Here is a 24,255-nt window from a genome sequence, read left to right as displayed (position 1 = left end):
CTCTCTGCCTGTCAGATGCAGACATGGTGCCTCTGCTGCTGCTGCCCCTGCTGTGGGGGGGTGAGTGGGCTGAGGACGGGGGACGGGCAGGTGGGGGAAGGGAAGGGGTTACAGCTGAGCCTCTGTGTCCCCCCAGGGTCGCTGCAGCAGCAGGAAGGCTATGAGCTCCGAGTGCAGGAATCGGTGAGTGTGCAGGAGGGTCTGTGCGTCCACGTGCCCTGCTCCTTCTCCTACCCGTGGAGTTCGTGGTATTCCACTAGCAATCCCTACACCTACTGGTACCGGCGTGGGTATAACAGAAATTATGATGTACTTGTGGCTACAAACTCAGATAAAGAAGTGAAGAAAGACACCCGGGGCCGATTCCTCCTCACGGACCCCACGACCAATGACTGTTCCCTGAGCATCAGAGACGCCAGGAGGAGTGACTCAGGAACCTACATCTTCCGAGTGGAGAGAGGAAGTGCTGTGAAATATACTTACCTGGATAAGAGGCTGACACTGCAGGTGACAGGTATGCCAGGGTCACTGGCTGAGACATGTGAGCCCATTTTTGAACAGGAAGAGGACCCTCGGACATTCTCTGATTCAGGGCTTGGGCCCCGGGTGCTCATATGAGACACAGGACCTCAGGTGATCTGGGGCACCAAGGCCCGGGTCCCTTGCAGGGTCTAAGTCTGGGTCCCTAACCCTGGGGCCCCAGCACCTCCCTCTCGCCTCCTCAGACCTGATACAGAAACCAGACATCCTCATTCTGGAGCCCCTGGATTCCGGCCGCCCCTCGCAGCTGACCTGCAGCCTGCCTGGGTCCTGCAAAGCGGGACGTCCTCTCAGCTTCTCCTGGGCGGGAGCCGCTGTTGACTCTCTGAAGCCACTGTCCCTTTACTCCTCTGTGCTCACCTTCACCCCGAGGCCCTGGCACCACGGCACCAACCTCACCTGTCAGGTGACACACCAAGTAACTGGGGTGACCATGCAGAGAACCATCCGGCTCAATGTTTTCTGTGAGTGTTGGAGGGATGGCTGGTTCCCTGGGGGCAGTGGGACTGGCTTGTGTGTGTGTGTGTGTGTGTGTGTGTGTGTGTGTGTGTGTGTGTGAGTGTTGTCTGCACAGGAGGCTGAGCTCCCTGAGAACACCCGTGCACGGATCTGGGTGCAGGTGGGGGGGGGGGCGGAAGGACAGCTATCGCTCCTTCCTGGTTCCCACCGCCCCTCCTTGAGTTGGGGTGACTTCCACCCGCTCCTCCCCTCTGAAGCTGGGCCATGTCTTTCTGTCCCAGACGCCCCACAGAACCTCACCATAGGCATGTCCTTCAGAAATGTCACAGGTAGGAAAGAACCTCAGTCTCTGGGGCTGGGACCTGCCCCTGGGGCCGCCATGGAGCTGAGGGGGGAACAGGGTGTGAATGGGATCATATCCGGGGAGGCAAGGATGGAAATCATCACCCTCCCTCCCTCACCTTTGTGGGTGGGCACTTGCCCCCTGTGTTCTCTTTCTGTTTCTCTCTCTCTCTCTCCTCCCCCGCTGCCCTCCCCCCCTCTCCCAGCACTTCTCTCCCCCAGCCCTCAAGATCCTGCAAACCACATCCCTTCCCATCCTGGAGGGCGAGGCGCTGCGGCTGCTCTGTGTGGCTGACAGCAACCCCCCTGCAGCGCTGAGCTGGTTCCGGGGTCCCCCAGCCCTGAACGCCGCCCCCATCTCCAGCACCGCGATCCTGGAGCTGCCTCGCGTGGGTTCGGGGGACGAAGGAGAGCTCACCTGCCGCGCTCGGCACCCGCTGGGCTCCCAAAATGTCTCTGTAAACCTCTCCGTGGTCTGTGAGTGCGGGGACCCCTGGGCAGGTGACCTGGGTCCCGGCGGGCAGGGGCACCGCTGACCTTCTCCTCGCTCCCCGCAGACCCCCCACAGCTGCTGGGCCCCGCCTGCGCCTGGGAGGAGGACGAGGGTCTGCGCTGCAACTGCTCCTCCCGAGCCCAGCCGGGCCCCTCGCTGCGCTGGCGGCTGGGGGAGCAGCTGCTGGAGGGGACCCCCAGCGACGGCTCCTACACGGTCACCTCCCGCTCAGCCGGGCCCTGGGCCCACAGCGCCCTGAGCCTCCGCACGGGGCTCGGCGCCGGCCTCCGACTCAGCTGCGAGGCCGGGAACGTCCACGGGGCCCAGAGCGCCTCTGTCCTGCTGCTGTCGCCGCCGCCAGGTCGGGGCCTGCTGGGGACAGAGGCTTCGGGAGAGAGGGTGGGGTCAGAGAGGAGCTGGTACCGGGGAGAGGGGCTGCGGCCGGGAAGGGCGTGATTGCTACGACCAGACCCTCCGTTTGGTGTCTGAACAGAACCTACCCCGGGTTCCGCAAGGAGGTGGGAAGACAAGACTCTGAGTCCCGTGAGTGGTGAGCTCATGCCCTTGTTTTCTGCAGGGCAGTCGGCATTCGTGTCGGGAGCTGTTCCTGCGGCTCTTGGAGGTGCTGGTGCCATGGCCCTGCTGTCGCTGTGTCTGTGTCTCATCTACTTTCGCATGTGAGCCTGCGTCCCGGGAACATACAGGAAGCTGTGTTCTAGGGGGTACAGATGGAGGACCTGAGTCCAAGATGAAGCTGAGTACATACACAAAGATCTTTGGTGGTGGTGGGGGTGGGGGAAGAATAGGGTAGCAGCTCTATTGAGATAGAATTCCTATATGTTTAAAGTGTACCACTCAATGGCTTCTAGTTCAGGCACAGAGTTGTGCACCAGTCACCACAATCATATTTATAATATTTTCATTAACACAAAATGAACAAAAAATCCCGTATTTGTCGTTTTGCCTTCATTCTCCTCCCAACCCCAGGCAGCCACTAATGTATTTCCCGCGTCTCTAGATTTGCTTATTCTTCACATTTCATAGAAATGGAATCCTACAATACACTGTCTTTTGTGAATGATTTATTTCCACTTAGCATATTTTCAAGATTCATGTCTCTTTATTTTATTTCTTTTTATTTGCAAATAAGATTCTATGGTATGGATAGGGCACATTTTATCTGTCTCTTTGTTCATTGAAGGACAGTTGGGTTGATTCTACATTGGGGCAATCCTTAATAACACTGTATGATTTCTCATGAATAAGTTTCTCTCTGTATAGGGGCCTATCGTGATGTAAGTTTAGTCTTAGCCAAACACCTGGTCATCCAGGGGACGGAGCACACACTTGCAAATAAGAGGATCTCTAAGTCTGGTTCCAGGGTCTGGATGCTCAGTTGTGTTACCAGGGAGTGGGGGCAGCCTGCCCACCTGTGTCTGAGCCATTGTGGCTCTGACTTCTTCCCTTAGAGTGAAAGCCAGAAGGAAGCAAGCAGCCAAGAAACCAGAGGTCAGAAATGATGAAGACACTGTCATAGGAACAGTCTCCTTGGTGAGTGATGAGGGTGTCTTCTCCTGCAGTGAAGGGAGGGAGGTTGGGCACATCCATTCAATAAGTCCAGACAGAGCTTCCCAGCATTTCACCAAACCTGCACCTCTGTGGTCAGCTGAACAGAGAGCTGGGAGCTGACCTCCCCTCCATCTCCTGAAGCCAACGGTCAGTCTCCTGCCCCAGCCCTGCTGACCATTTAGCCCACCTCACCTCTCTGCCAGGCACAGCCTGCCAGAACCATTGCCACAAAACTATTACTTTCTATTCTTCTGGGCATCTTGCCTCACCTCTCCTCATCTCAGATTCTCTATCTGTAAATGGAAATAATGACTATCATTTACACTTGATTTCTGTGAGGATGAAATGTGATTAGTAGCCTTCAATATGGTCTAATCAACTGTAGTACTACAAAAATTTAAATGATTGAACAAATAGTTGAGTTTATGATTAGTTGTGTGGAATATGAAAATGAATGAATTACTGTTGGGTCTGCCCAACTTCCCCCTGGGTCCATGTCTACCTTACTCTTCTCTGACTCTCTTCTCTCCCTTTCACTCAGGGTTCCCAGCAAAACCCTGGGCCAGAGAGGCCCCCAGACCAAGTGTCATTCCCAGAGGATGGCTCTCTGTCAAGAGAAGAGCAGGACGTCCAGTATGCTAACCTCACCTTTCACAGGAGGAAGCCGCAGGAGCCTCAGAACAAGGAGGCCACCAGCACCTGCGTGTACTCAGAGATCAAGAAGACCAGCAAATGAGGCATCACTCAGATCTCGGTTTTGGATTGAGGCATCACAGCCCCTCTGGGGGAAAAGAGTTATGGACTAATTGGTGAAGAATGAGGAGACCTTTGTGATATTCACATTAATCACTGTAAGAGCATCTGCATGCAGAGCAGAAAGGAGAAAGGTTACAAAATTGGAGACACGGGCTCAAGTACAGGCTTCATCACTTCCTAAGGCATTGTCACCAAGAAGTTCACTTCACTTTTCTGTTACTCAGTTTCCCATTCTGTAGAACACAAGTTATGCATCCTACTCAAACATGGCTGTGAATATTAAAGAAATTAAAAACCAAGAGAGGTCCAAAACTTGCTTGTCTCTTTCTTTGACCAGAAATGTCCTGGTGTCAAGTTCTGTTTCATCCAGGTTTGGCCAACCTTAGAAAAGATGGTGGTAAATTCATGGTGTCATTTCCATTCCAGAACTCTTCAAAGGGAAATACATGCCTGTCAGCCTGGCATTCGGTTAATGATACGGTATCTTATAGTTTCTCTGGGACCACCTCACCTCACTGTGACCTGTCCATTCTTCCAGCCCCTCCTGACTGTCGATCCCTTCCCCATCCCATTAACGGTCCCACTGGGATCTTTCCAACAGTCTGTTGACTGTGAACAAGAGCTGACTGGGTACTTCATCACCAAAAAAGTTTTCTTTTTCAGAGAAAAGAGAAGGCTGTGAGGCAGTCAACACAGCCCCAGTGACCCAGGTGCACACCCTTGGTAAGGAAGCAGCAGGCCAGAAGCCTTCTTTACATAGCAGAAGAGAAAGTTCCTGGAAGGGGCTGTTAGGACCATATAGCTCTGCTGTGAGTGTAGTGCGTTTCTGGTAGGGTTGTCAGCACTACATAGGGTGTCACAGCACCCCCATAGGCCTCCCAATTCCTGGCTGGGTTAGTCCTCCATGGTAAAATGGGACACACCAGAGATCTGACCCTGCCTCTCTCCTACACAAACCCCTTCCTGACTCCCTGGCCTGAGACAATACATCACAGGCATCTTCCCCTGACATTTGCCTCCTCACCCTCCCTCTCCCCGTGGTCTTTGTTCCTTAAACCTTCTATGGTGGTTCCTATAAAGTCTTACAAATTTGAGGTGTCCTTCCTGGAGGCCATGCCACCTCACTTCCTTCTGGTGTACACCATCCTATCCTTCAACATGAGTTCTTGGACAGACTTGTGTTGAGAAGGTGAACTGAAGAAAAGAACTCATACTCTCCCACTTCTATATAGTTGATCTGATTTAATTTTTTAAAGAAAGTTCTAAAACAAAATCAGCCAAAATTCAAGAACAGTAGCGTAGCACAAGTACCTATCAATAGTCACTTTTGATTGTGAGTCCATTATTCCCCTAATCTTTGGGAGAGATATTCCAAGACCCCCAGTGATGCTTGTAATCACAGATAGTACGGAATCCTATATACACATAATTTTTTTCTATACACATCTCTGAAAAGTTTAATTTATAAATTAGTCACAAATAAGAATTAACAATAATGAGTAATAATGAAATAGAAGCATTATAACAATACTCTGTGATGAAGGTTATGGGAATGTGGTCTCCCTTTCTCAATACATCTTCTTGTACTTGCACTCACCCTGCTTCCTGTGCTGGTGTAAGATGTCACAATGCCTCTGTGATGATTTGTAGGCAGGTGAATGTTACAGGCATTGTGATATAGCACGAAGCTACTATAAGGGTGACTTGAATACAAGCACCCAGATACTGCCACAGTGGAACTGATAACATAGTCAGCCAAGTGACGGATAGTGGATAGTGTATCAGTGTGGAGACACTGGTCAAAGGGTTCATGTTGGCAGGACAGACAGAGGCGTACAGGATTCATCATACTATTCAGACCATCGTGAAATTGAAAACGCCAATGGTTTATTTCTGGAATCTTTCACTTAGTATTTTTGGACCGTGGTTGAACGCAGCTAAATGAAGCCATGGAGAGCACAATGCGGATAAGAGGACATGACGCTACTAAACTTGTTTGGTTGGAGTTTTCTAATGGTTGCCGATGAAGTGTGTCTTATAATAAGAATCGCAAGGGCTGGGCCAGCCACAACATCGGCTGCAGTGGGGGAAATGCCTGCGGTGTGGCCACAAGTATTATGGGCCCAGGTGAGTGCCCCAGTGACACAGAACAAGCACCCAAACACGGCTGACTTATCTCCTGAATTTTAAAAAATGTCCTTGAGGAAAGAAGTGGACAATTACAGTGTGTGGTTTGGATGACTTCAGCTCCCCACATCCCCTTCACCAACCCCATTTGCAGTGGGCTAAGAAGTTGAATAGTGACTCTTGTTTTGGTAATAACTGGTTAAATCATCTGCTCAAGACTTGTGCTCAAAATAACAAAATTCTCTGAAAAAATGTATAGAAAATGTAAAATCCCTCATTTTAAAAGTATACAATAATTCAAAAGAAAAGAAATGGGAACAGATTAGGCTAGTATTTTGGGGAATACGTCAATCCAGAAAATTAGAATATCGAAGCCAAAATACCATAGTTGCCAATGACATTTGCTCATATTGATCATGTGGCCTTGGTTCTGTGACCTTTGTGTCCTGGAAATAAAAATTAGGACTCTGGCCCTATCTAAGCTGAGGAGTTTCAAAGAGACCATCCCCACATTGTATTTATACCAGCGTAAGGGTGAGTAAAAAAAAACAGAACAAAACAAAACAAAGACAGGGAGAGAAACTGAACAGCAATCAGAGGGAAAAAGACAGATTACATTCAAAAGAACAGTTTATTGAAATGTCAGTAGCAGCCATGCACAGCAGAAAAAAGCAAATACTATCTTTAAAAATCCCTTTATAATCTATGCTCAGTAGAGATAATTCAAAACTGAGGAAGTAGTATAGATCATTTGAATCAAATAAATGAAGAAAAGTATTGCTATTAGAATAAAAATATGATTTTTAAATCCTTGACTGTTATAACAGCTAAGACCAAAGTGGTTGTGGTGGGATAAGTGGACTTTACACTTCCTAATGTTTACATACTCCTTAGGAGGAGAGAGAGCTTTTCATTTACTAAATCTTTGGTGAGTTAATTATTTATGCAGTAAGCTTTATGGTTATGACTATACAAATAGAATCTTAATGTATAACTTTTGAACTAGGAACAGTCAACAGTATACTGTGAAAAACTTAGTGACTCAAAAGAAAACAAGAAGAAAGGGAGAAAGTAATGTGGCATTGCTGGCACATACATAAAATTAATATAATTTTGGATACTTATGTTGAATGCAATTGGATAAAGATTTCAGTGAAAAACAGAGGGTCAGTTTGGAATGGTGTCATGTTTTTGTAATATATGCATCTAAATTATAAGGATAGCAAATGTCAAAAGTCAAAGAAGACAAAAGTACATACTGGAGTAGTCCTATTAAAGTCTTACAAAATACATGTTACTACATCATTCTACTACTATAAAATTCTAAGCCAACTATCTTGTTGAAGAATTAGAAAGCAGGTGCTGTGATTATAGGCAAAGGCAGAAAGACAGATGAGCCCAAATGTCAATATGATGGTAACCCACGAGGAGCTTGGAGAGAATGGGAAACAGAAATATTCTGAGGCTACTGTGGAGCCTTCATGTTCTGTATCTTAACTTGAGATATGATCACATAACTTATAAGTATACATTTATATAATATAAACTATATTAATGAGGTATCATATTATGCACTTATAAACTTATAATATTTTGTTATATTACATAAGATACAATATGATGAATTGCACTATGTTATTAATCATAATGATTGGTTACATATTATTAAAATATTTATAAGACAGATTTATATTATATAAACTATAAAAATATGTAAGGCTCACACAATGTGAACTATAAATATATTTTTCATAACCAATACATGTAAAACTATTTAAGCCATGAAATTTTTATGTCCCAATGGTCACCTTTTATAGAAAATTTTGAAGGAAGGATAACATTATTAAATAGCAAGATGACATATCAGAAGTGTGAGAGAAAAAAACAAACATGAACCCAACCCACTGCCATGCCTAATCCTGCCTCCTCCTTCTCAAGAGGGACACAGCCTCTCCGAAGCACCCCAACCTAGGTGTTCTGCTTACCTAAGGCTCTGCCCTTGTGCCTGTGAACCTGGTTCCTTGGCAGAGTTGACCCAGGTGTGCTCCAGGACCACGGACAGCGCCAACCCTTCATCTAGGAGCTCCAGGGTCTGGCTTCCTCTGGAAGCAAAGACTTCACCTGGTGAAATCCTGTCCTTCAGGACAAAGGTGCACCCAAACTCCTTTCTCTGTTTCCCCCTTCACGCCCTCACATCCTAGGGAAGAGGAGCCTTAGCTCCAGAGACACAATGCATGTCTCAGAGGTCACTGGGTTCTTTGCCCCTCAGGGCTGACTCTACTGTCACCCTCCCCAGAAAACGTATGCCAGCCTCTTGCCCTTCCTTCCTTTACTTTCTTTCCTCACAACAGTGGGCTGATATTTTCATCAGCTTTTCATCCCTTCCTTGTACTGTCACAGAGCTCTGGGCAACAGAATCGTGATCTGTGACCCCTTTTCTTTGCCTGGCAGTAGGCCCAGTGCTGATTCAGCTCACCTGAAGAAATGAAGTTTTAGAAGACGGGTGTAGATGTTGTGTTTGGAGCTGATAGGTCACACAAATCAATTCTACATTTAGTCATTCTACATGAAGGGTAAACATTCAGATTAGGGAAAGAGTTCTGTGGCATCAAAAGAATGCAGCATGAAGAGAATTGTCATGAAGGGCAGGGAAAGCCAGGCAAGGCCAGGGGCAAATGGGAGTGGGGTCAGGAGAGGGAGATTCAATAGGTACTCTAAAGAGCGGAGGCCTTTAGTGGCTGGAGGAACTTTATAGAAGTTAGAAGGTGTGAGTGCAGGGTTGATGGGAACACTGAGAATGAGCTAACAGCCACACGAGTCCAGTGGCTTTCTAACATCAAACTGCCAGCAGAAAGCCACCAACACACTCACCTCTTGGGCTGGTGTCAGGGCTGCACTTCTCAGTCCTAGCCTCTGACCATTAGGGGCCCCTTGCCATATGAGATCAGTCACCCCTTCTGGAGGCTTCTTGCGAGGCCAGGCCTGGGCTGAGGACCAGGACAGCGATGGATTAGGTTTCAGGTAGGTCCTGACCCCGAGACCCTCCTGCTCTGAGAGCGATGTTTTGAGATTTCTAGAGAGCAGAGAGATACCGTGCTCTGTGCACTCACTGAGGGGAGAGCAGATGACCACTTGAGACAGGTGACATGATGATGAGGGATGAAAAGGGGCCACATGTGTAAGTAGAGGGCCAGGGCAAAGCTCCTTTTCTGAGCTCCCCCAGACCAGCAATTAACTCCAAGCATGAGAGGCGCCCAGATGTGGAGATGGGGACATCCAAATTCTCTCAGTATGAGAGGTCCACACTGGGGTGGGCTGGAAGAGGATGTGTGGGACGGGGTGTGTGGCACCCAGAGCAGATAGGGCATAGTGACTTGGCCCAAAGCTGGTTCAGTCATAGAGCAAACAATCCTGTGCTGTGACTCATTCGTTGGGGACAGGCCAGCTGGTCCTGGGAAGGACAGGCTTGTGGGGAAGCTCCTCAATGCGTGGCACCATAGAACTTTAGGGGAGAACACACCTAGAGCAAGGAATAACTTTGAGCAAATTCTCCAGTTCAGATGACGTGATTAGGACAGCGGCTTGCCATGTTATTTCATAACTTCCTCAAAAAAAAAAAACTAGACGAGATGAATGAAATTTTTTTAAAGTTTGGAGTTAATGAACAGATAATTTGTGCAGTCAAGCAAAAAAAGTGAAAAGCTGTGAGAAGAGTATTTGGAGCCACTTTTTCCAGCATATCAATGCTGATTCTGAGCACTCACTTCGAACCTAAGGAGATCATTTCTGAGTCTCATGGGGCCAGGAAAGGGGTCTTGCCGAGGAGCGGGGCACTGGTAAACGTTACAGCTTTGTGGTTGGGACCCTAAAGGTGAGGGTGAACTGGAAGTAGATGAGAACCCTCAGCGATTCAAGTTGAGTTTTGAACTCCCTCAATCCTTGACCAGATTTCAGTGACCCACCTGCTACAGGCAACAGTCAATGTATCTGGAGGAAGAGAATCTACCCAGAGTCTACCATGGTCTGTATCATGGGTCATAGCTGCATCAGGCAGGATGTGGCCAGGGAAACAGCCACTGAGTGAATGATGAGGAGAAGGGATTCATTAGAAAACCCAGTCCTTACACATTGTGACAGGAGCCAGCAAGTGATGTTCTGGAGGGAGCAGGAGGGTAAGAGAGAGCATCGTGAAGTAACTCCCCTGAGGGACAGGTGTGGGTGGACACAAAACAGCTGGCTCAGCATGTGAAAAGCCAGGATGTCCAGTTGCCAACATGGAGTCTGAAGGGGAATCTCACAGAAAGTTCCAGGGAAGCTGTTGTCGCTGTGTGGCTGCTGCCTCTGTCAGGACACAGCCAGGTGGCTGGTGGTGGACTTGGTGTTGGTGTTGATCATTGGGTTAGCAATTGGGAGGATGAACTACACGTGCAGATCAATTTCAGGTTCTGAATGTTCAACAAATCCACCCTTATTCTCTGAGGTTATTATCTCTTCAAAGTCAGAGTCGGAAACTGGGATCCAGGAGGAGCTTGTTTCACAGGGAGAGCGTCTCAGGTGAGATGACTCAGGAACATGGAAATGCAGCTGAAACTGTGTCGAGCAGAGGGAGGTCATGGCCTTGGTTTTCCATCCAGGATTTGAATGAGCCAGACCCTTGCTGAGAAGTTGAATTAAAGAGACACCCTTCGGAATAGTCCCCTGGATGTAGAGTGCAGCATGGGGGACACAGACAACATGTCATAACTGTGTGTGGTGCCCGCTGGGTGCTGGGAATATCAGGGAATCACTTTTTCAAGTACATGATTCTTGCTCTGGCCAGTGCGGCTCAGTTGGTTGAGCATCATTTCATACACCGAAAGGTTGTGGTTTTCATTTCTGGTGAAGGTACATGCCTAGGCTGTGAGTTTGATGCCTGGTTGGGGCCCCAGTGGGTGCAGCTGATCCGTGTTTTTCTCTCACGTCAATGCTTTTCTGTTTCTCCCTCGTTCTCCCTTCCTCTCTCTCTCTGTTGCTTCCTCTCTCTCAAAATTCAATAAATAAAAATAATTAAATAATAAAGTATATAATTCTCTGATGACCATGTTGTGTTCTTGAATCTAATACAGAATAATACTGAATGTAAACTATAAATCAAAAATAAAACTTAAATTAACAAAAGAGACACCCTTAGGCCTGTGGATTTCAGTTGACACATCAGCTCATGTTTGCAATGAATTCATTCCTCTGCTCTAGTGGGTCTCGCCGACTCCAGATACAAAAATACACAAAAAAAAGGATTTAAATAATTTTATGTCCTGAAGGATCACCATACCATCTTTATTCTCTGAGGTTATTACATCTCGGATGTCAGAACAGAAAACTGGGATCCAGGAGGGGCTTGTTTCCCAGGCAGAACGTCTCAGGTGAGATGACTCAGGAACCTGGAAACGCGGATTGCACCGTGTCCAGCAGAGGGAGGTCGTGACCTTGGTTTTCCATCCAGGATTTGAATGAGCCAGACCCTGCCTGAGAATCTGAATTACAGAGACACCCTTTTTAGAATCGCCATAAGGAACATAGATACAATAATGAAACAACTAGGTATGGTGCCCGGTGGGTGCTGGAAATGTCAGGGGAATCACTTCTCACAGCACGTGATTCTTGTTCTGGCCAGTGTGGCTCCATGGATTGGAGCACTGTCTTGTCCACCGAAAGTTGTGGGTATCATATCCTGTCAGGGCACATGCCTAGTTTGCAGATTAGATCCCTGATGGGGGCATCTGTGGAAGGGAGTCGATCGATGTTTCTCTCTCACATCGATGTTTATTTCTCTTTTCCTCTCTCTCTCAAATCAGTAAATAAAAAAATATGTATATGATTCTCTTTCTACCATGTTGTGTACTCAAAACTAATATAAAATAATACTGAATGTAAACTAAAGTTGAGAACTAAAATTTAACTAAAAAATAATAGACACCGTTGTGCCTGTAGGATTTATTTGGCCCATCAGTGCATTAATCATGCCTGATCCCCCCACAGATCCCTGCCAGGCAGGCGGTGTGGGGAAGGAGTGCGGGAGGCCTGCGGAAAAGACGGTGATGGGGGAAGTGTCGCGATAAACAGCCCCCCAGTCTACACATCCGAAATCAGCACAGAAATTTTATGTCATGTGAATTTCACCTCCACAAATATTTTTATCACTACTTCACATGGAAAATACTCACACACTCTCACACACACACTCCCATCCCTGAGATGGATTCTGTGGCCCTTCTGGAATGCGATAGTGGTCGCTCCTTTCCCCCGAGTCACGTCTGTGGGTTGTGTTCGCAGGGGCCTCGTGCTCAGAGGTGGGTCAGCCCGGCCTCCTCTCTGCTCTGAGGCCCTGGTAGCCTGGTGCAGGTCCTTCCATCCGTGCCTGTGGCTGTGGTCACAACTTCCTCTCCTCTCACCGCCCCAGCTGTCTGTCACTCCTGACCCAGGGGACAGAGCGTGGACTTAGGGGATGGGGCAGTGTTGGGGCCACATCTGCAATCTCCAGTGTGAGAGGAGCCTCCCGTGCTGGGTGGCACAAAAGCCAGAGGGAACCAGACAGGGGAGGGCCTGGGTGGGACCACTCACCAACGTTCAGTGATTTCTGATCATGGCTATGTCGTGCAGCCTCCATACACACCAAAAAGGACGCGGTTTGGAGCGCTCGGGTTGGTGAACACGCGTTGGCGCTGGGAGGGAGGGACCTCAGAGAGGCCACGGAAGCTCCGCGCCCCTGACTGCACACCCTGCCCTCTGCATCTGCTCCATCCCGAGTCATATTCTTTTATAACAAACCTGTGGCCTAGTGAGTAAGATGTGCTCTGCGTTCTGTGAGCCATTCTGGCAAGTTAATAAGTTCAAAGGGGAGGAGGTCTTGGGACCCTGATTCATAGCTGGTGGGTCAGAGGCACAGGTGAGACCCTGGAGTGACACTGGCATCTGACGTTGGGTTCGGGGGGACACGTTAAGAACTGAAGCTTCAATTGTGGGCTCTGATGTTGTCCTCAGGTAGGTAGTGTCAAAATTGAGCTGAATTACTTGGTGGTGTGGGAGCAACTCCCTACCTTCACCCCCATTGGAATTAATCTCAGGAAACCAAAATAGTTTACACTCATTTTCTTGTAGTCAGCCTTCCAAATCCAGTGTGTGTGTGTGTGTGGAAATATTTCCTTATTCTGGAGCCTGAAACTTTGATGTTTACATGTGTTGTAAGGTTTTTCTCTCACTTGATGGCTGATGTCTTAGCACTGCCTACGGAGTCTTATAGGAGGAGTCCTTAATTTCAGCATAGTCCAAGGTTTCGATGTTTGTCTTTATAACTAGCGTTTTTTATGTCTTCTTCAGAAATCCCTCCCTACCTTAAATTCATGGAGACAACCCTGCTCTATTATGTTCTAACAGCTCTATTTTCTTGTTTCTTGAACAACAATAGATCTTCAATCCATCTGCACTTGATTTTACTGCATTGTGGGAGCTAGGGGTGCAATCTCATTCAACTGCATTCGGATGCCTAGTTGCCCACATGTGTTATTGAAATGGTCATGATCCCTGGCCTGGTAGCATAGTTGGTTAGAGCATTATCCTGATAAGCCAAGGTTCAGGGTTTGATCGCAGGTCGAGGCACATGCAAGAATCTATCAATTAATGCACCAATAACTGAAACAAAAATTATATTTCTCTCCTCCTCTCTCAGCAGGATTACAGCTAGTGGGGGAGGGGAAAGGGAAGGGAAGGGGGATTGAGCATAAAGGAAAAAGATTCATAGACATGCACAACGGTGTGGTGATTGCTGGGTGCAGGGGGTATAAGAGGACCAAATTGTACTGGAATATGAAATAAAAATTAAATAAAAAATAAAATCCATACATAAGAAAAACTAAAACAGATGTTTATCTTTGTGTTACTTCTCTGCATCACCTCCTCTATCTGCATGACATTTCCTGTGGTCTAGGTCTAGACGCCCTATTCTGTCCCAGTGGTCTAGTGGTGTAACACCGTGTCAGTGAATGCAACACCGCCTTATTGTCTGTAACCCTTTACTAGGTCCTGAAGTTCTATGGAGCCTGTCCTTATACTTTGTTCTCCATGTTTGTCGTGGCTGCATTTGGAAAAATTTGCTTTCATATAAATTTTACAAGAGCGGTATCAAGTTTCACAAAAGTGAACTTGGGGACTGAGTGACATGTTGCTTTAATTCTGCACATTCATCTGGGTAGAGTGGACTTTTACACAATATTGTTTTACTATCCATCCACATGCATATTTCTTTATTTAGTAACATCTTTAATGTCCTTCAAACAGATTTATCATCTCTTTCATTGAAGAAGTGCATTTTATATTTTATTATGTGCATCTCTGAACAGATATATTTCAGGTGTATTGTAACTTCTGATGTTCTTGTCAATGGCATCCTTTATAACATCCTACCTTTTGTTTATTGCACTGATAGGAGAATGCACTTGATTTTTTGGAATTTGAATTTGTCTCTAATACCCTTGCTAACTCTCATATTAAGTCCCCAAATATATCTGTATGTAATTGTGGATTTTTCTATATGTATATTTATTTATGAAGAAAGACAGCTTTGTCTTCTTTTTGCTTCTCACAGTTTTTACTGATTGTCATACCCCTTCTACGCTAGAACCTGATGCTACTGCATTAGGTGTGATGTTTGCTAAAGACACCCCCTATCTCATTAGGGAAGTTCTTTGTTCCTAGTTCGCTGTGAGTTTTATCATGGAGGCATTTAAATCACCCACTGCTCCTTGTTTTATCTCATTATTTAATCAGTCAAAGGCAGATCAGGAAGACAGATGCCCCACTATGTATTTCAGCTGCAGGAATTTAGTGTAAGGAATTTGCTATGCTGGTGTTGGAACACAAATGGAGGAGAAAGGAACTCTGCCTGGAAGACTTGGCCCAGCCTGAGTTTTTTAGTATATATTTATAATCTAGATAGATACTTGATATATAACATTCCTGCAGTTTCAAGTCCAGCTTAATGGTTTGTTAGATGTATATATTGTGATGTGCTCATCAGAATGTGTCTTGCTATATACCTGGCACCACATAAAGTTACACATTTGTTTCTTGTGATGAGAACTTTTAACAATTTATTCTCTTAGCAATTTTAAAATATACAATATGGTATTATTAACTATATTATTATAGTTAATAGTATTACTATCCACTATTATTAACTACTGTTGTTACAGAAACAGGGGTGTCCAAAAACCCCCAGAGCTTGCGGCTGGGGGTTGGGGAGAAGGAAGCAGCTTTCAGAATGCCTCCACATGCCTGAGGCTGGTGGCTGGTGTCTTTCTTATGCAAAATGGCTTTAAGGCATCCAAGGCCTCAAGTAGGTGGGAGGGGCCTTGGACCAGGGGACAGTATGGAAAAGGCACACAGAGCCTGCGTGAGGTTTTGTGAATGGTCAAAACTGCCGCGCCCACTTCGTCGCAGGATGCAGTCAGGGATTTAAAAATAAGCGGCAGACGTTTTAACCAGGCTGACCATGCGGGTTTAATGGGGTCTGACGATGCAGTTTTAAGGAAGGGACATACCTTGCTGCTTTGAAAAAGAACAGACAGACCATGTGGATTACAAAGGACTAACCATGCAGTTTACAAGGAGGCTGAGAATCCATGAGGTTCTGGATTAAAAGCTGGTGGACACCATAGCACAGACGAGGTCCCCCCCAATTAGAATTGAATAATTGGCAGCTGCTGGTAAAGCTGAACTGTGTTGGGAAAGTAGGGAAACGGTTTCTCTGACTTTTCTAAAACTAGCCTGCTTTGGTAGGGGGAAGGCAAGGATATGTGTTTATGGGTGTTTTAAGGAACATAAAACTTAACAACAGAAATCCACAAATAACTAAATCTATATAACTGTTAAATAAACAATTCTTTTTCTTTTCACCAAACTCTGGTATTCAGAGTTGTAATTCTGGCGGCGGGCAATCGGGCCCCTAACTAAAGAGCCCGCGGGTTCTGTTTCAATCGGAGAGCCCAGGGGTTCTGTAACGCTGTCACCATGCTGTGCATGAACTCCTCATGACTTAATTTCCTTATGGCTGTAAGTTTGTACCTCTGACTACCCCAAACCCTCTGCCTCTGGCAACCGCTGATCTACTACTCTCTGCATGTATCAGTTTGCTTTAAAAAAAAAACTGTTTATAAGTAAAATGATGTGGTATTATTCTTTGTCTGATTTAGTTCACTTAGCATAATGCCCATATCATCCTTCCACGGTATCAGAAAAAGGATTTTATTTTATTTAATTCTTTATGGTACAAAAATATTCCATTGTGCACAACCACATATTATTCATTCATTCATTTAATGATGGACACTTAAGCTGCTCCCACATCTTGGCTATTGTAAATAATGTTGCAACGAACATGGGGATGCATTAGTTTTTTTCATGTTAGTATTTTCATTTCCTTCAAGTAAATACCCAGAAATGGAATTGTTGGATCTTACAGAAGCTCTATTTTTAACTTTTGAGGAACTGCCATACTGATTTACATAGTGGCCTCCAATTTAAATTCCGCCAACTGTGCAAGAGGGTTCTCCTCTCTGAACATTCTTGCCAACACTTACTATTTCCTGAGATTTGCTGGAACCCTCAGTGATGTGAGTTGTGGGGGCACAACCACGAAATCCTGCTTTCTTTAGACCTTTGCTGGCACAAAACCATCTTCTTCGCAATAAGCATGGAGTTTGTGGTGGTGGTGGTTCGGAGTAGAGCCGGTTATATCTGGTTCACCTGCCCCCTGCAGCAGGGCCAAATCAGGTTTTGTGGAGCCCGATATTCATACTAGTGTTGAGATAACTGCTTCCAAAAACAAAAACAAAAAAACAAAAGAAAAAGGCAATATGTAGCACACGTGAATTTTTTTTGAAGTGAGAAAACACAGCCTATTAAGTCAGTAAAGCTAAAATGCTGAAAACCAAAATATAAGACAATTCAGAACATTAGAGACCATTTTCATTAGTACTAAGGCATTGCAGTCTGGCACACCTGCATGACAAGTTCCATACATTTCTGATTAATAGTCTGATTCCCTCTTCATAGGAGAATAACTCTTACAGTAATAAGTACTAATATTACATTAATAATCACTTTAATTATTAAACATTATATTTATATGATATAGAGAATAGAAGAGAATTCAGTATGGCCTCCAGCAGAGGTGACTGATATTTCTTTTTCTCCTGTACAGTATAAGAAACTTGTTTTTCAATGACACAACTTGTTACAGGAATGTCTGACCTGTTTCACATCAATGTCATATTTGTGAAAACGTTTATCAGGTTTCTTTCATTCATAACAGAGCAGTGGGCTTGCAGGTTGTTTCCAGACATCCCTGGAGCCCTTGCTGGGGCTTTGAAAAGAAACCAAGCATGTGAGGGGCCCTCAGGATAGAGCTCCCTGAGGATTCAGGTGGCAACTTTGCAGCTGTGCTGAGAGCCAGCCTTTGGGGTGCCCGCCAAATCGGGCAAGATCTCCTGGCACACATCTCATTTTTAGGGGGTGTGGGTGGTCGCTGTCTCACAGACCCCCAGACCCTTGAAGAGGAGCACATGTGTAACCCATGTCCCCAAAACCCTCAGGGCAGAGGGCTTTAATGTGCAGCTTTCCCATGGGTTTTAACCTCCACTGGAGTTTGGTCTAAATTCCTTCCTCTCCTTCAGCACTTGTGTGGTCTAAAGAAAACTTAACATTAGACTTCCAGCCAAGATGGAGGCTTAGACGGACATGCTCGACCTCCCTCTACAACTAGAGAGGAATACAACTACTTCAAAACAAAGGATAACTAGAAATTCCAGAAAATAAAACTACACGGAAGCCCAACGTATGAAGTTATAAACCAGCGGCGCCCTTTGGGCAGGTAAGAGCGAAAGTGGGTGGTGCTGTTTGAGGTCGCACCAGGGACAGCGGCAGGGAGAGCAATCCCAGCGGCAGGGAGGACAATCCCGGCTGCAGTCGAACCCCGGCAGCTCGCGACCCCAACGCTGGGGAAAGCAGCCACCATATCGCCTCGAACAGTGAGGCCCAGGGGGCGGGAGGACGGATCCCAGTCTCCTAGTGGAATAACTGTGTGAATCCATCTTGGACCCCCGCCCCCACACAAGCTGCCACGGCGCTGCGAAATAGGTTGTGGATCGCCACTGGTCGCTGGGTTGTGACGCGTACACAGGCACTGCCCCCTACAGCCGGCCCAAGAAAACAAAACGCTTCTGTCAAAATGAGGCAGACAACGATAGAAATCCCGGTGGCACAGCTCACCAGGCAACAGATGGAGAACCTGACAGATGAACAGATAAGAACCCTGTCAGAGGCTCAGTTCAGGGCCATTGCGATCAGGTGGCTTACAGAATTAACAAAAGATCTGGAAAAAGATGAGAAAGAATCGAAAAACACTCATAATGAAAGGAACAAAACCACATACGAGACAGATGGTGAGGAAATAAAATCCAGAGTTCATTTCAACAAACTGGAATATGGAGAAGGAACAAGAAGTCAACCAATGCAGGGAGGAAACGGGAAGCAAGGAAAATGATGAGAGGATCAGAAACCTCTGGGACAGCTATAAAAGGCCCAACATAAGAATCATTGGTTTGCCAGAGAGCGAGGAAGATGAACTAGAACTTGAAAAATTCAGTGAAAATATAATAAAGGAGAACTTCCCAGACTTGGGGAAGGGAATAGATTTGCAGGTCCAGGAAGCACAGAGAGTTCCAAAAAAACTGGACCCAGGGAGAACCACTCCAAGACACATTATAATCAAAATATCAAAAGTTAAAGATAAAGAGAGAATCTTAAAAGCGGCAAGAGAGAAGAAAAGAATCATGTACAAAGGGGTCCCAATTAGACTCTCAGCTGACTTCTCAAGGGAGACCCTGCAGGCAAGAAGGGACTGGCAAGAAATATTCAAAGTAATGAAAATCCAAAACCTACAACCACGAATACTATATCCAGCAAAATTTTCATTCACAATAGAAGGACAGAGAAAGTGTTTCCAGGACAAAATAAAACTGAAAGAGTTCATCAGATCGAAACCACTGTTATATGAGATGTTAAAGGGACTGGTTTAGAAAAAAGGAGGATCAAAACTATGAACATTAAAATGAAAACTATATCACAACAACCAACAACAGAAGCTAGGGAATTGAAACAAAGGCAAACTAAACAGGCAACGAGAGTGGAAAAAGAACTATAGGTACGGGGAGCATATTGGGGGGAGGTCAGCAGGAACGGGGAAGGGGAAGAGGGAGGAAGATGGTACAGGAATTAAGGATCATGGTAGGAGGGAATGGAATAGACAGAGAGAGGTTGAGAAGAACTATATGCACAACTAATGGACATGGACTAAAAGGGGGGGACAACTGGAGGGAGGGGGGCCACCGGGTGGAGGGGAGCAGAGGGAAGGGAAATTGGGGAAAATGTAACATAATCAATAAAAGACATTAAAAAAAAAAAAGAAAGAAAAAAGAAAACTTAACATTATCCTTTTCCAGGATGTTCAGTGATTTCAGCTGGAGGGTTGGTGCCCTCGAGTCACCAGGACCCCTTTGAGTGTAGGGACCAATGGGTGACCTCCTTCTCAACTTAAACATCATCTACAAGGTGATCTCTTTCAGAACCACATTTGCAGAAGCCTCTCAACATCTGCGGGCCTCAGTATATCCACTTGGAGGACCTGACAGAGGGCTGAAGTTCATTTCACAGCACCCACCCACCCCCATGGCCTGTGGAGCCCAAGTTCCCCCTCCAGGCCTGGCCACAGTCTGTCACCCACGGCTTCCTGTTGGGGTGTCCTTGCCCCACCCCACAGCTGGGCATTTCCCTCCCTGACACGGGGACCGGGACCCTCTCTGGCTGTCAGATGCAGACATGGTGCCCCTGCTGCTGCTGCCCCTGCTGTGGGGGGGTGAGTGGGCTGAGGATGGGGGACGGGCAGGTGTGGGAAGGGAAGGGGTTACAGCTGAGCCTCTGTGTCCCCCCAGGGTCCCTGCAGGAGAAGCAAGGCTATGGGCTCCAAGTGCAGGAATCCGTGAGGGTGCAGGAGGGTCTATGTGTCCATGTGTCCTGCTCCTTCTCCTACCCGTGGAGTTTGTGGTATCCCACTAGCAAACTCTACACCTACTGGTACCGGCGTGGGGACAACACAAGTAAGGTTGCTCCTGTGGCTACAAACAATCCAAGCAAACCAGCAAGGGAAGAGACCCAGGGCCGATTCCTCCTCGCAGACCCCAGGACCAACGGCTGTTCCCTGAGCATCAGAGACGCCAGGAGGAGTGACTCAGGAACCTACGTCTTCCGAGTGGATAGAGGAAGTGCTGTGAAATATACTTACTGGGATAAGTGGCTGACACTGCAGGTGACAGGTACACCAGGGTCGCAGGAGGGGACGCTGAGACATGCAAAGCCGTGTTTGAGCAGGAAGAGGATCCTGGGACATTCTCTGATTCAGGGCTTCGGTCCCGGGTGTTCATAAGAGACACAGGACCTCAGGTGATCTGGGGCACCAAGGCCCGGGTCCCTTGCAGGGTCTCAGTCTGGGTCCCTAACCCTGGGGCCCTAGCACCTCCCTCTCATCTTCTCAGACCTGACACAGAAACCAGACATCCACATTCCGGAGCCCCTGGAGTCCGGCTGCCGCACGCAGCTGACCTGCAGCCTGCCGGGGTCCTGTGAAGGGGGACGTCCTCTCAGCTTCTCCTGGGTGGGAGCCGCTGTTGACTCTCTGAAGCTCTGGACCCTCCGATCCTCTGTGCTCACCTTCACCCCGAGGCCATGGCACCACGGCACCAACCTCACCTGTCAGGTGACACACCAAGTAACTGGGGTGACCACGCAGAGAACCATCTGGCTCAATGTCTTCTGTGAGTGTTGGAGGAATGGCTGGTTCTGTGGGGGCAGTGGGACTGGCTTCTGTGCATGTGTGTGTGTGTGTGTGTGTGTGTGTGTGTCTGTGCGTGTGTGTTGCATGTAGAAGAAGATGAGCTCCCTGAGAACACTCATGCATGGATCTGAGTGCAGGCGGGGAGGGGGCCAGAGGACAGCTATCCCTCCTTCCCGGTTCCCACCATCTTTCCTTGGGTTGGGGTGACTTCCACCCGCTCCTCCCCTATGAAGCTGGGCCATGTCTTTCTGTCACAGACGCCCCACAGAAACTCACCGTAGGCATGTCCTTCAGAAATGTCACAGGTAGGAAAGAACCTCAGTCTCTGGGGCTGGGACCTGCCCCTGGGGTCAGCAGGGAGGTCAGTGGAGAACAGAGTGTGAATGGGATCAGATCCGGGGGAGGCAAGGATGGAAATACCACCCTGCTTCCCTCACCTTCCTGGGTGGGCGCCTGCCCCTGTGTTCTCTTTCTCTCCCCCTCCCCCTGTCCCCACACTTCTCTCCCCCAGTCCTCAAGGTTCTGCAAACCACATCCCTTCCCATCCTGGAGGGCGAGGCCCGGCGGCTGCTCTGTGTGGCTGACAGTAACCCCCCTGCAGCACTGAGCTGGTTCCGGGGTCCCCCAGCCCTGAACGCCACCCACATCTCCAGCACCGCGATCCTGCAGCTGCCTCGCGTGGGGTCGGGGGAAGAAGGAGAGCTCACCTGCCGCGCTCGGCACCCGCTGGGCTCCCAGCATGCTTCCGTCAGCCTCTCTGGGCAGAGTGAGTGCAGGACAGGTGCTGGGGGCGGGCAGCCAGGTCAGGCGTTGGGGCTGTGGGCAAAACTGGACTTGGGGTCACAACTTCACCCCCCTCTTTGCTTCCCCAGGAAGCCGCCCTCCCTGCAGGTGTGTGACTGAGGAGCAGCAGGGCTCCTGGCCCCTGGTGCTCACCCTGGTCAGAGGGGCCCTCATGGGGGCCGGCTTCCTCCTCACCTACGGCCTCACCTGGCTCTGCTACACCAGGTGGGCAGGTCTGTCTCCCTACAGGGACGGTCAGTGACCGGCCCCAGTTCCAGGTGTGGCTGAGCTGTCCCCCTGCCTGGAGCTGAGCTGAGCGAGGCCTGTGTTGGCTCTGCAGGTGCGGAGGGTCCTTAGCAACAAGGCCCATATCCTGTGACCGATTCTCCCCCCTTGTGAAGACGGCGCTGAGGTGAGATGCGAGGTCCCAGGGGCCATCGTGGGACATCAGTGTCACCTTATCCCTGGAAACTTGACTCACCTGTCTCAATCGTGCCCTTGGGGTTTTAATTTGTGTGACTGAGTGACGACAAGGACAGCCAATGCCAATGGAAGAAGATTCTATGACTTTCATTTTCAGAGAGGTGGTCCCACCAGTCCAGGAAGGGCCGCAGGGGAAGCGCCAGGTCTCAGGGAGCAGAAACAAATCGGGGGAAGAGTAGCCAGAGCCTTATGGGGGTTTCCATGGAAATCCAGGCCAGTGCACGAGGCCTTTGTACAGACTTGGTGGGTGTGTTCCTGCGGGTGGTCTCTGTTTCTCTGGTCCCGGGTCCTGGGTGACTGAGGGCAGGTTGCTGGCTGGGGAATGTGGGCTCAGGACTGGATGGTTTGCCTCTGAGGGGCTGTTCCTGGCAGAGTCCTTCCCTGTCTCTGAGATGTGGGGAGTCCTGGGAGGAGCTGTCTCTCCTTGGCCAGCAAGGTTTTACAGACTTGAAAGCATCCTAAGATGCAGAAAATAAACAAGTGATACCCACCCATGATGGCCCCTTTTTCTGCCTGTGCCTCTCCCATTGGCCTGTCCTCTCTCTCTCCTCACCCTCTGCTCTTCTCTCTCCTTCCAACGCCCAGGAAGGGGACAAACTTGGGTTCTTATCCTCCCATTGCCCAGAAGGTACCTGTTAACACCTGACTGTAGTCTCCCAAACTGCCCTGTCAGTGCAGACACTCATACAGAGTAGTGAGGAGCACAGCTCTTCTGTTCTATTCAAAGATGCCTACATTGTAGCGATTACTGTTTAATTATAAATAAAAGTATGTTAAGTACTGCAACATAAAAATTGACTTTGCTGTTGTCTTTAGTGTCTGTGGGAGTTTCTTGAGCCCAGATTTGGGATCTGAGAATGACTGTGGCTGAGCTAACGGTTCTGGGCCAAACCTGTAATGAAGTTTGCAATGAATCCATTCCTCTCCCCTAGTGGGTCTCACTGGCTCTAGATGCAAAAATATACAAAACAGGACTCATGATTTTATCTCCTGAAGGATCACCATGCTATCCTTATTCTCTGAGGTTATTACCTCTCGGATGTCAGAGCAGAAGACCAGGAGGGCTTTCCCAGGGAGAACATCTCAGGTGAGATGACTCAGGAACACGGAAATGCGGATGGCACTGTGTCCAGCAGAGGGAGGTCATGACCTTGGTTTTCCATCCAGGATTTCAATGAGCCAGACCCTGCCTGAGAATTTGAGTTAAAGAGATACCTTTTGGTATAGTCATAAGGAACATAGATAATAATAATGAAATAACTAGTTATGGTGCCTGGTGGGTGCTGGAAATGTCAGGGGAATCACTTCTCACAGCACGTGATTCTTGTTCTGGCCAGTGCGGCTCCATGGACTGGAGCACTGTCTTGTCCACTGAAAGTTGCGGGTATTATATCCTGTCAGGGCACATGCAGTTTGCAGGTTCGATCCCCAATGGGGGCACCGATGGAAGGGAGTCGATCGATGTTTCTCTCTCACATCGATGTTTATTTCTCTTTTCCTCTCTCTCTCAAATCAGTAAATAAAAAAATATGTATCTGATTCTCTTTCTACCATGTTGTGTACTCAAAACTAATACAAAATAATACTGAATGTAAAGTAAAGTTGAAAAGTAAAATTTAACTAAAAAATAATAGACACCCTTCTGCCTGTAGGATTTATTTGGCCCATCAGTGCATTAATCATGCCTGATCCCCCCACAGATCCCTGCACGGCAGGCGGTGTGGGGAAGGAGTGCGGGAGGCCTGCGGAAAAGACGGTGATGGGGGAAGTGTCGCGATAA

The 24,255-nt window shown here is 47.7% G+C and overlaps 2 protein-coding genes across 6 annotated transcripts; both read left to right on the top strand.

Annotated features, from left to right (window-relative positions):
• On the top strand, window positions 1-4,139 carry LOC149995246 (sialic acid-binding Ig-like lectin 5). Of its 5 annotated transcripts, none has more exons than XM_090260280.1 (9): window positions 1-60; window positions 137-514; window positions 726-1,004; window positions 1,281-1,328; window positions 1,564-1,818; window positions 1,899-2,195; window positions 2,412-2,511; window positions 3,304-3,385; window positions 3,945-4,139. In XM_090260280.1, exons 1-9 carry the CDS (start codon window positions 24-26, stop codon window positions 4,137-4,139), a joined length of 1,671 nt encoding a protein of 556 aa, XP_090116406.1. In that variant the 5' UTR covers window positions 1-23. The 5 variants fall into 5 exon arrangements, with proteins under 5 accessions (XP_090116406.1, XP_090116405.1, XP_090116404.1 ...); XM_090260279.1 differs by having other exon boundaries at window positions 3,304-3,400; XM_090260278.1 differs by having other exon boundaries at window positions 669-1,004.
• Window positions 4,140-20,174: 16,035 nt separating this feature from the next.
• Window positions 20,175-24,255, top strand: LOC149995245 (sialic acid-binding Ig-like lectin 14). The gene is made up of 7 exons (XM_090259156.1): window positions 20,175-20,234; window positions 20,311-20,691; window positions 20,911-21,189; window positions 21,467-21,514; window positions 21,721-21,975; window positions 22,082-22,225; window positions 24,176-24,255. The coding sequence occupies exons 1-7, from the start codon at window positions 20,198-20,200 to the stop codon at window positions 24,253-24,255; spliced, it is 1,224 nt and encodes a 407-aa protein (XP_090115282.1). The 5' UTR covers window positions 20,175-20,197.

Source organism: Furipterus horrens, unplaced genomic scaffold (genome assembly GCF_987537825.1).
Source record: "Furipterus horrens unplaced genomic scaffold, mFurHor1.1.pri manual_scaffold_13, whole genome shotgun sequence".
NCBI lineage: Eukaryota > Metazoa > Chordata > Mammalia > Chiroptera > Furipteridae > Furipterus > Furipterus horrens.
Note: the sequence above shows the minus strand (reverse complement) of the source record. Positions and strands in the feature narration are given on the sequence as shown.

What these genes read in the sequence shown, in the direction of transcription:
- LOC149995246 (XM_090260278.1), top strand. Translation starts at nt 24, where the DNA reads ATGGTGCCTCTGCTGCTGCTGCCCCTGCTGTGGGGGG. An exon ending in TGTAAACCTCTCCGTGGTCT is followed by an intron (nt 1,819 to 1,898) that starts GTGAGTGCGGGG and finishes CGCTCCCCGCAG; the next exon opens with ACCCCCCACAGCTGCTGGGC. An exon ending in GCTGCTGTCGCCGCCGCCAG is followed by an intron (nt 2,196 to 2,411) that starts GTCGGGGCCTGC and finishes TGTTTTCTGCAG; the next exon opens with GGCAGTCGGCATTCGTGTCG.
- LOC149995245 (XM_090259156.1), top strand. Translation starts at nt 20,198, where the DNA reads ATGGTGCCCCTGCTGCTGCTGCCCCTGCTGTGGGGGG. An exon ending in GCTGCCCCTGCTGTGGGGGG is followed by an intron (nt 20,235 to 20,310) that starts GTGAGTGGGCTG and finishes GTGTCCCCCCAG; the next exon opens with GGTCCCTGCAGGAGAAGCAA. An exon ending in GTCCTTCAGAAATGTCACAG is followed by an intron (nt 21,515 to 21,720) that starts GTAGGAAAGAAC and finishes TCTCTCCCCCAG; the next exon opens with TCCTCAAGGTTCTGCAAACC.